General features: G+C 48.6%; 1 protein-coding gene across 3 annotated transcripts in view; it reads left to right on the forward strand.

Moving 5' to 3' along the window:
- The window catches only part of LOC122478395 (small G protein signaling modulator 1-like), a 49,385-nt gene extending 42,765 nt beyond the window's left edge, over positions 1–6,620 (forward strand). The window contains exons 6-10 of one of the 3 annotated variants that reach the window (XM_043572036.1): positions 494–656; positions 2,224–2,376; positions 5,618–5,685; positions 5,967–6,112; positions 6,252–6,620. In XM_043572036.1, coding sequence (XP_043427971.1) covers positions 494–656; positions 2,224–2,376; positions 5,618–5,685; positions 5,967–6,112; positions 6,252–6,521 — 800 coding nt within the window. In that variant the 3' untranslated portion in view covers positions 6,522–6,620. Of the gene's footprint in view, positions 1–493; positions 657–2,223; positions 2,377–5,617; positions 5,686–5,966; positions 6,113–6,245 lie in introns of all 3 variants that reach the window. The other 2 variants (XM_043572035.1, XM_043572037.1) reach the window with 2 other exon arrangements.
- The last annotated feature ends 3,984 nt before the right edge of the window (positions 6,621–10,604 follow it).

A 10,604-nucleotide genomic window follows, 5' to 3' on the forward strand; every position in this document is an offset into this window, starting at 1 on the left:
CAGATAAAGCCCACCAGTCGTGTGGTCAGCCTCCCCTCCCTCCCTGACAGGAGTAGTAGCTAACGTCCCCGAAGCGCTCACTATGTGCCGAGCCATGTGAAGCGCTTGCCATGCATTTTCCCCACCTCGCTTGCTGCAACCATGTCAGATGCCTGTTCGTACTTTCCCATTTCACAGATGAGGATACTGAGACACAGAGAGAGGAAGTCATTGCCCAAGGTCACGCAGCCGGTTAGTGTCTGGGAGAGGATATGAACACAGACAGTCTGACCTTGGGCAGCAAACACAGGTTCACTGCTAAGCTCTCCTGCTCCCTTTTGAGGGAGTGGAAGGCAGACAGACGTACGTGATTTTCCTTTGATGCTTTCGTGGATTTTGCGATTCTGGGGCGCCCTGCTCTCCAAGGCGCCTCTGTGTGGCTGAAGACCTGAGCTGGGTTGGGTGCTGGGGAGCACGGGTAGGGCAGGGCCTGCTGACCATTGTGTCCCTGCAGCGGCTGTAGAGGCCTGCGTCCTACATGGGCTGCGGTGGCGGGCGGCTGGCTTTCTGCGCAGCAACAAGATTGCAGCTCTCTTCATGAAAGTGGGCAAGAACTTCCCACCGGCCGAAGAGCTGAGCCGCAAGGTGCAGGACCTGGAACAGCTGATCGAGAGTGTGTGAGTGCGGAGCCTGGGGTATGGGCTGGAGCGTTTCCGCAGGGGACAGTCCAGGCTCCTCCCTGAGCTCTGCCAGAACCCGCACCTCCTGGCACTGTCTGCACTCTGCTTTCGCTCCTCAAACCCGCCAGACTCTTTCCTACCCCGGGGCCTTTGCACATGCTCTACCTACCACCCGGTTCACACGCCTCACCTTCCAGGGCTGGTGCCTGGTCATCATTCAGGCCTTCCCCCAGTTAAGGGTAAACTCCAACCCTCACCCCATTTCTCTTACATATCACTGCTTATTTTCTCTCCTGTGGTTATCACCACCTCTAATTATTCATTCCTTTGTGTACTTTTCACTTGATTGTTGTCTATCTCTCCTCCTTGGCTCTGAACTCCATGAGAACAGGCCACTAAAATCTGTTATTCCCCATTTTGTCCCCAGTGTTTGGACAGTGCCCAGCACCTGGTAAAATGTTCAAGAAATGATTGTTGAATGAGTAAGTGTCTGCTGTTAGCCAAACCCATTCCGCATGCAGGAAGACCAAGTTTAATGAAACTACTGTGGTCTCCATCTGCATGGACCAGATGCTGACATTGAGGCAACAAGGGGAACGGTGACTTCACTCACAGGTCTGGAGGGCTGATTTCCTGGGGGGCGGCGGGGTGGGGGCTCAGGGCCTGAGAGCATGTACGTGAGAACCTCCCACCAGAGTCCCGACCGCACAGTTTGACTCTACGCCAGAGCCTCGGTCTGGAGCCTGGTCAGGGCTGGCAAAGAGGTTTCAGCTCCCGTTGGTGCTAGCAGCCGCCCACAGGACCTTGTTGTGAAAGATTCCGGAGCCGTGATTGGGCTTCACGGGAAAGAATGTGTGGATTGATTCGCCGTGTGTGTGACGGGCAAGAGAAGGGAGAGAGATGCGCACATGCTGTGTGTGCCGTGGGTGATCACTCCTCCTCAGCAGGTGGGAGATGGTCCTTTCCCTCCCTTGCAGGCTGTGCCAGCCCAGAGCTGCTGGCCAGAACTGTGGCACGGGCAAGGCTGTGGACTTAGCGTCACCGCCTCCCTTTCGGAACCAGACTCCTCAGCCACTTGGTCTTCAAGGTGCCTTCCAGTCCGTATGCTAAATTCCCAAGTGTTTGCTGATAACTTCCGAAAGGGAGCGATTTCCATGGGCCTTCCGTAATATCGGGAATGACTTTCTCATGGAGGAATTAGAGATACCCATGCCAGGTGGTAAGGGAGAGCCATTCATTTCATTCATGCAATCGCTCATTCATGAGAGAGGGAAGGGGAGAGAGGGAATGAGAGAGAGAGAGATGAAGAGAAGTATCGCTATGAGAATCTGGCTTGCCCATCAACAGTATATGAAGGTGTCTGTTTTATCGCATCTTCACACTCACTGGGTGTTATTTTTTCAACACGTCACCCACTTGCCAGGAGCAATGTGGGCTTTTGTTGTTGTTTTAGTCGCCGTTCCTTCATTCCCTAGAGAGGTTGGGCATTTTGCTGTTTGCACATTGGTCCTGTTGGATCTCCTTTTTTGCGAATATTCCTCCTCCTTCTGTACTGGTTTTGAAGGCGAAACCAGATTCTGGGCCTCCAGGAGAATGTGCGGAAGCTGCCGAAGCTGCCCAGCCCGTCCCCACTTGCCATCAAGCACCTGTGGATCCGCACTGCTTTGTTTGAGAAGGTCCTGGACAAAATTGTGCATTACCTGGTGGAAAACAGCAGGTGAGTGAGAAAGAGCAGCTGCCGTGGCATGCTCTGGCGCCACCTTCTCCCCATTTTGGGAACTGCACCCTATGGCACAAAGCAACTTTCTTTTCTCTCCTGTTGACGTGCACTTGATTTGAAAGCAATTAGATAAAGGCCTTCTGGATGTTTGCCTCTAAATGAGCCCAGCTTAGAACCTGGGACTATTCAGGTGCTTCCTGCTAATATAGGATCTTCAAATTTGGAATGAGGAACAAGGATCTTGCAATCTTAGGGATCTTTTTCCTCCCATGAATGAAGCCTACAGTCTGCTTGCTGACTGTGGTCCTAGAAGAGTCATGTAGCTTCTCTGTGTCTCTGCTGCTCTTTTAATAAATGGGACAGGGATTGTTGCCATTCGGGAGAAGAGGTGAGAAGGGGAGTTAGTGAGTACACAGTGTTTTGGAAATGTATGATACTTTTTTTTTATATTTTCTCTTCTAGCTCGGATTAACCTGGTGTAAAAGTTTTAGACTATGAGTACTCTTGGCAAGCATTTATCCATGCATTCATTCATCCAGTAACTATTTACTGGGCACCTACCATGTGCCAGGCACTAACCGAGATGTTGGAGATACATTGGTCTTAAGTGTCATGTTAAGAGCTTGGATATTATGCTAAGAGCACAGAGGAGCCAGTGAAGAATGTGGGCTTTTGTATAACCTGAGACTCTTCATGGCTAACACTCCTTCCAGCCATAGACAGATGGGGAGACAGAGATAGACAGGGGGAGTGGGAAAGAGAAAAGACGATGAGGGAAATATCTGAGAATCTCCTCATCTCTCGGTATATGAAATTGCCTGTTTAACCACATCTTCACATGCAGTGGGTATTATGATTACCTTTTATTCTTTGCCTGTTTGCTAGGAAAATATATATGAAAGGAGAGAGCAGAGTCCTTCCTCTCACGAACCTCACATCGTGGCAGGGAAAACAGGAAAATAGTAATTGTGGTTAAATGTGGTGAGTATTCCCAGTCAGGTGGGTGGTGGTTAGTTTCCTCTGGGTGGTCCGGAAAAGAATCCTGGAAGACATGGCAGTTAATCATGAGTTCGAAGGGCATGTAGGCATTAACCAGGTGAAGTGGGTAGGGAAAAGAGTGTTCCCAGCCAAGGGAGCAGCAGGTGCAAAGCCAGGAGGCAGGAGACAAATTGGAAGAAATCCAGGCGCTGGAGTCCAATTAATCTCTTCACCTTCTAGTAAAATGTGATACGTCTCTGCCCCGTGCCCTCGCATGGGTGCGGGCCTCTGTAGCTATTGCCTTTGGCATATGACCTTGTGTTTTCTGCTGAATGAGTCGGTAGAAGGAATGAGTAATTTATTTGAGCAGCAATGCCAAACTATCTCTTTATTTTTTGTGTCTAAACTTTTTATTTTTTTGATTCGCATAGAAGTTGTAGCATTAGCACAAAGAGTTCTCGCCTGCCCTCAGTGATAACATCCTACATAACCATAGTACAAATACCAAAACAGGAAATTGACACTGGTACAATACTGTTAACTAAACTACATGCTTTATTTGGATTTCACTAGTTTTTACGTACACTCATTTTTTTCTGTCTAGTTCTATGGAATTTTAGCATAGTTAAATTCAGTATAAATACATATATGTACTATTTAATTAAATGTGTATTATTTAACTATTTAATAAAAATTACATATGTATATGTAGTATACTCCTAGTATAAATACAGTCTATATTTCTGTATAACCAACACCACAGTCACGACACAGAACTGTTCCAATGAAACCTACCACCCCAAAGAAGCTCCCTCGAGCTACCCTCGATGGTCACATCTTGCCCCCAGTCCCACCTGCTAGTTTTTAAGGTACTATTTCCAGGGTTTATGATCATGCAACAGTGCTGGTTTTCAGCATAGAGACTGAGTGGCAGAGTGGAAAGTGTCTTGAAGTTTTGCCTTCAGATCTGACACCAAAATGGATAAACTTGCTGAGAACGCACAGAGCATGTCCGTTTGGCTTCAGCCACTATCCTGGTGGATAGACGATTCCTCTGGGGTCAAATTACAGTGATGTTGCCACCCCTTAGCAAGAACTCCCTGGTGTCAGAGTCTGTGCTGTTGCTGTAAAATCGGGTCAATATTTAATCCTCCCAACAACCTGGGCAGGTGGGTTATGTCATTCTTGTCGTTTTATAGCTGAGGACACTAAAGCTCAGAGAGGGTAGTCGTCACATGCCCGGGGACACGCAGTGAGAGTGGGATTGGCTGACCTGGGCTCCCACTCAGTCTGCCTCGCTGCAGATCCTGTGTTCTTCGACCCCTGCTGTAGGATGGGAACACCCAAGCCGGCTGGGTATAGCTTGCATCCACCTGCTGTGTGGCCTCCAAGAAGTCACTTACCCTCTCTGAGCCTGACATCCCTTGGGAAGGTAGAACAAGGTCCTTTCCAACTCTAAAATTCGGTTCCTAGCTTGTAGGAGTTGGCAGAGAATTAGAAGGCACTACACAACAACTCAAACAAAGAAGCAAAACCCGAAAACACTCAGCACAAACATTGTCTTGCCCATATGACAAGTTATTTTGAAGAGCCAGAAGCCAGGGGGCGCTTGCGAGCACGTCAGGCCAGCGTCATCCACATAGTTATCCGCGCAGAATGTCCTGTTAATACAGCTTTTCCGTACACACCACAGCTAGAAAGCCTTTTATTGCCTCAATAATATTAGAAGAGCTGACATCATCTGAGCTCCCAAGCCACTTGGCGCCTAAAATGGAAGATGTGATAGAAGCTGATAGAAGCAGCCAGAAGCAGCCTTCTAATTACTATTCCCGTTACTCTCATTAAGGCTGTATCACAGCCATGTATTAAGCAGTTACGTGCCAGGCATGGTACTAAGTGCCCACATCTGTTGTCTCTTTCAAAAGTCCCTTTTTTTTTTTTAATTTAAGTAAGCTTCACACCCAGCATGGAGCTCTACATGAGGCGTGAACTCACGACCCTGAGATCAAGACCTGAGCTGAGATCAAGAGTCAGACACTTAACTGAACCACACAGGTGCCCCTCTAAAGTCCTTCTGACGGCCCTAGGATAATATGTTTTTATTACCCCCATTTTACAGATGGGACATTTGAGGCTTACAGTGTTAACTGGGTAACAAGAGGGAGGCTGAACTCAGTCTGCTCTTAAGCATCAGGTCAGTGTCAGTTGTGCGCCCTCTGCTGGTTCCCATCCAGACCTGCCTGTCCTTTTCTCTTGCTAGTAAATACTATGAGAAGGAAGCCCTCCTGATGGACGCGGTGGATGGCCCCATCCTTGCGTCTTTGTTGGGTAAGTGGTCCAGGGCTCTGAGCTTCATCTGGATCTCTGATCTTGGCTAACTGGTGCACCTCCTAAGGGCCTCTCTCGTTTCCCTCTAGCCTTCTCCATCAAAACTTAACCTGTTCCCTGGCTCTTGCTCTCAGGCTCTTGTGCTGGACTCTCCTTAGCAGGACCCTGGGGCATACTCACTGGCTGGAGGGGAGAGGCAGTGAAGTTGGTGGCCCATCTGGGGGTAGACAGGAGGGTGGACTTGCAGGGCTATGGATTCCCAGCCCCTGTATGCTCCACAGTGGGGCCCCGTGCCCTGGAGTACACCAAGGTGAAGACTGCAGATCACTTCTGGACTGACCCCTCGGCCGACGAGCTTGTCCAGAGGCACCGCATCCACAGCTCGCACCTGTGGCAGGACTCACCCACCAAGCGTCCAGCCCTCTGTGTGAGTAGGGGTGGACTCTGGGGCCCTGGGAGGGAGTTGGACTGAGTGCCAGACTTGGTGTGGAGGTGGAGAATGGAGTGGGACATTGAGGGTCACCGCAGGCCTCACCCTCCACCTCCCCTCACCCTTCCAGATCCAGAAGAGACATTCAAGTGGCAGCATGGACGACCGACCATCCCTTTCTGCCCGTGACTGTGTTGAGTCCCTGCACCAGAACTCCCGGGCCACGCTCCTCTATGACAAGAACAATGTTCTGGTTCAGCCGGTGAGAGATATCTGGGACCCAGATCTTCCACAGGGGGTCTGGCTTCCAGTTATACAGGAGGAGTTCCCTCTGGTTCCAGGTTGTTCATCCATTCATCCATGCATCTGTCCACATCTCCATCTCTCCATCCATTCCTCCATATGACAGCATTGCTTCTATCCATCAGCCCATCCATTCACCCACCTACCTATCTTTACTTCTACCTATCCATCCATCTATCCATCTACTCATCCATCCACCCACCCATCCATCCATCCACCCATCCATCCATCCATCTTCCTACCCATGTTTACTTCCATCCATCCATCCATCCATCCATTCATCCATCCATCCATCCATCCATCCATCTTTATATCCATCTACCCACCCACCCATCCATCCGTCTACCCATCCATCCATCTTCCTACCCATGTTTACTTCCATCCATCCATCCATCTATCCATCCATCCATCCATCCATTCACCCACCTACCTATCTTTACTTCTACCCACCCATCCATCCATCCATCCACCCATCCATCCATCCATCCACCCATCCATCCATCCATCTATCCATCTACCCACCCATCCATCCATCTTCCTACCCATGTTTACTTCCATCCATCTAGCCATCCATCCATCCATCCATCCATCTTTATATCCATCCACCCACCCATCCATCCATCCATCTACCCATCCATCCATCTTCCTACCCATGTTTACTTCCATCCATCCATCTACCCATCCATCTACCCATCCGTCCGTCCATCCATCCATCCACCCATCATCCATCTTCCTACCCATGTTTACTTCCATCCATCCAACTACCCATCCATCCATCTATCCACCCATCCATCCATCCACCCACCCACCCATCCATCTTCCTACCCATGTTTACTTCCATCCATCCATTCATCTATCCATCCATCCATCCATCCATTCACCCACCTACCTATCTTTACTTCTACCCATCCATCCATCCATCCACCCATCCATCCATCTGTCCATTCACCCATCCATCCACCCATCCGTCTACCCATCCATCCATCTTCCTACCCAGGTTTTCATCCATCCATCCATCCATCCATCCATCCATCCATCCATCTTTATATCCATCCACCCACCCACCCATCCATCCGTCTACCCATCCATCCATCTTCCTACCCATGTTTACTTCCATCCATCCATCCATCTATCCATCCATCCATTCATCCATTCACCCACCCATCCATCCATCCATCTTCCTACCCATGTTTACTTCCATCCACCCACCCATCCATTCATCCATCCTTTTTTACATCATCCATCCATCCATCCACTCATCTTTACATCTATCCACCCATCCATCCACCCATCCATCCATCTTCCCACCCATGTTTACTTCCATCCATCCATCTACCCATCCATCTACCCATCCGTCCATCCATCCATCTATCCACCCATCATCCATCTTCCTACCCATGTTTACTTCCATCTACCCATCCATCCATCCACCCATCTTTACCTGCATCCATCCATTTGTCCATCCATCTATTTAATTATCCATTTATTTTCCAGTCCATCTCTCCACCCACCTGTCCACCTAGCTGTCCATCCATCCATTCTCTTTTGTTATCACTCACTCATTCAGCAAGTACTTATACTGAACTTTCCTTGTGCTGGATGTTTGGGATATCAGGATAAGTATCTTCATGGCTGATATATTTTTTAAATGTTTATTTTTCTGAGAGAACATGCATGGGGAGGGGCATAAAGAGGGGGACAAAGGATCCAAAGTGAGCTTCACCCTGACAGCAGAGAGCCCAATGCGGAGTCGAACTCACGAGTTGTGAGATCTCAACCTGAGCTGAAGTCAGATGCTCAACCAACTGAACCACCCCAGCGCCCCCTTCACAGTTGATATTTATGGAGTGCTTTCTTTGTGTCAAGCACCATGATAAGTGCTTTTAACTATATTAACTCATTTAACCTCCCAGCAACTATTTGATGCAAGTAGTATCATCCAAGATGATAACGCTGAGATGTGCACAGGGGGGAGTAAGTGGCAGAGTCATGCTTTGAATTCAGGCTGCCTGAGGTGGGAGTTGAATCATTTATCAATCACCTCTAGGCCTGGCTGGTGCAAGCCCCAGAGATGGGTGGTGAGCCAGGCACACGAAACCCCTACCCTCATGGAGTAGATACCCCTCTGCCTTTCCCTTCCTGAGACTGTGTGGATCAGTGTGGTGTTTGGGCTCAGCTGGGAGGAGGCAGAGGAAGCTGCCAGTTGCTCTAGCTCTGTGGTCGCAGTTGTGATCATGAGGTGACCCCGAGCGAGTCACTTTTCCCTGTGAGCCTTAATGTCCACATCACAATGGGTACAAGATCCTATCTCCTCAGATCTAAGAAGCTATGGATTTAAGATGCTCCATTGTTAAACATAACCATCAGGAAGTAAAAAAATGATACTAAATTCTAGAAAATGTTTTCTCATTACTTAGAAATTTTATTTGAAACTTTTTGAAAGAGCTCTTTGAGCTCTTTGATTTGGATAAAAGGAGTTGTTTTTTTTTTTAGGGGTGCCTGGGTGACTCAGTTGGTTGAGTGTCCGACTCTGGATTTTGGCTCAGGTCATGATCTTGTGGTCTGTGGGATTGAGCCCTGCATCAGGCTCTAGGCTGGCAGTGTGGAGCCTGCTTTGGATTCTGTCTCTCCCTCTCTCTCTCTGCCCCCTCCCAGCTCACTCTCTCTCTCTCGAAGTAAATAAATAAACTTAAAAAAAAAAGTAAAAGGGTTTTTTTAAATCATACATTGCTTTTTAAACTATGCATAAGGGAACTTATAACTGACATTCATTAGTTAAGGCAGTCCTAGAATTTCTTCACATTTCAGGGTTTAATTTTCTATATTACTTTTGACTTAGAGTCATCACTGCTTGTATTTTTCTAGTAAATACTGTTTTTTTTTTCTTTGTGAGAGAGAGAGAGCATTTGCACTTGCACAGAGGTGGGGGGGGGGAGAGAGAGAGAGAGAGAGAGAGAGAGAGAGAGAGAGAATCCCAAGGAGGCTCCGTGCCCAGCACAGAGCCCAATGTGCGGCTTGATCCCATGATCCTGGGATCGTGACCTGAGCCGAAATCAAGCGTCAGACACTTAACTGAACTGAGCCACCCAAGCACCCCCAAATACTGTTTACTGTTCATCCAAAGAAGGGGTCAATACACTATAACCCATGGGCCCAATGCAGCGCTCCACCTGTTTTTGCAAATAAAGTTTTATTGTAACAGAGCCATGCCCATTACCTATCGTGTATGGCTGCTTTCACGCTGTAACGACAGAGTTGAGTGGTCGCACCTGAGTCTGTATGTCTCACAGAACCAAAATTACTCCCCGTCTGACCCTTTATACAAAAAGCTTGCTGACCTCTGATCAGGAGTGTAGGAGGCCCAGTGTTTCTCACAAGTGCATGTCCTTGGTTGTTGCTCTGCAAGGCCATCTGGAATTGTGGGCATGGCTGTAGTGGTGAATAATGTGTCTTCTTTGCCAATATCAAATCAGTGCTCTACTTCTCTGCTGCCCGTGTTTCTGCATACACAAAAGCCTTTTAAGTCGAAGATGACTCACAGTCTAATCTTTCTGAAGACGCTTAAAATAGCACCTGTTCTCCGCATGTGAAGTAACAACATAGGAACTGCTAGGACCGAGTTTGCAGGAGGTCAGGCAATGACCACTGTGTCACGATGGTGAGATGCCACCTGCTGTAAGATACATCCACACTTCAGGTACAGGAAAACATGGAAAACGTTCATGACCCGGGGCAGCAGTGCTCCGTCATGGGGCTGCAGGCATGAGTGGCTAACTTGAGACGGTGTGGGTAAAGCTGAGACAGGCTTGGTATAAACTGAGTGCTCAGTAAATGTTGGCTGTCCATCTCCACATGTCGTTGAGGTGGATTTGCATCCTGTATTTGTGAGGCTTGGAGAGGACCCCCCTCCGCCACACCCCACTTGGGATAAAGCAGAGGGAGCCGGTGAGAAGTTCTGCAGGCTCATGGGGAACACAGAGGGTCAGGCTGCCGGGCAGCGAGTATGGTGTGGGTGTTTGGAGGAGGAGATTCAGGATAATGTCTGTGGATGGGGCATAGAACTCGGCTGCTCTCTTGTTCTCCCTTAAGACTGGCCAAAATGATGCCAGATAAATGACTCCTGTTAAGGAGAGGGTGGTGTTGGGGCACCTGGGTGGATGAGTCAGGTAAGCGTCCGACTTGATTC

This window comes from Prionailurus bengalensis, unplaced genomic scaffold (assembly GCF_016509475.1).
Source record: "Prionailurus bengalensis isolate Pbe53 unplaced genomic scaffold, Fcat_Pben_1.1_paternal_pri Un_scaffold_58, whole genome shotgun sequence".
Taxonomy (NCBI): domain Eukaryota; kingdom Metazoa; phylum Chordata; class Mammalia; order Carnivora; family Felidae; genus Prionailurus; species Prionailurus bengalensis.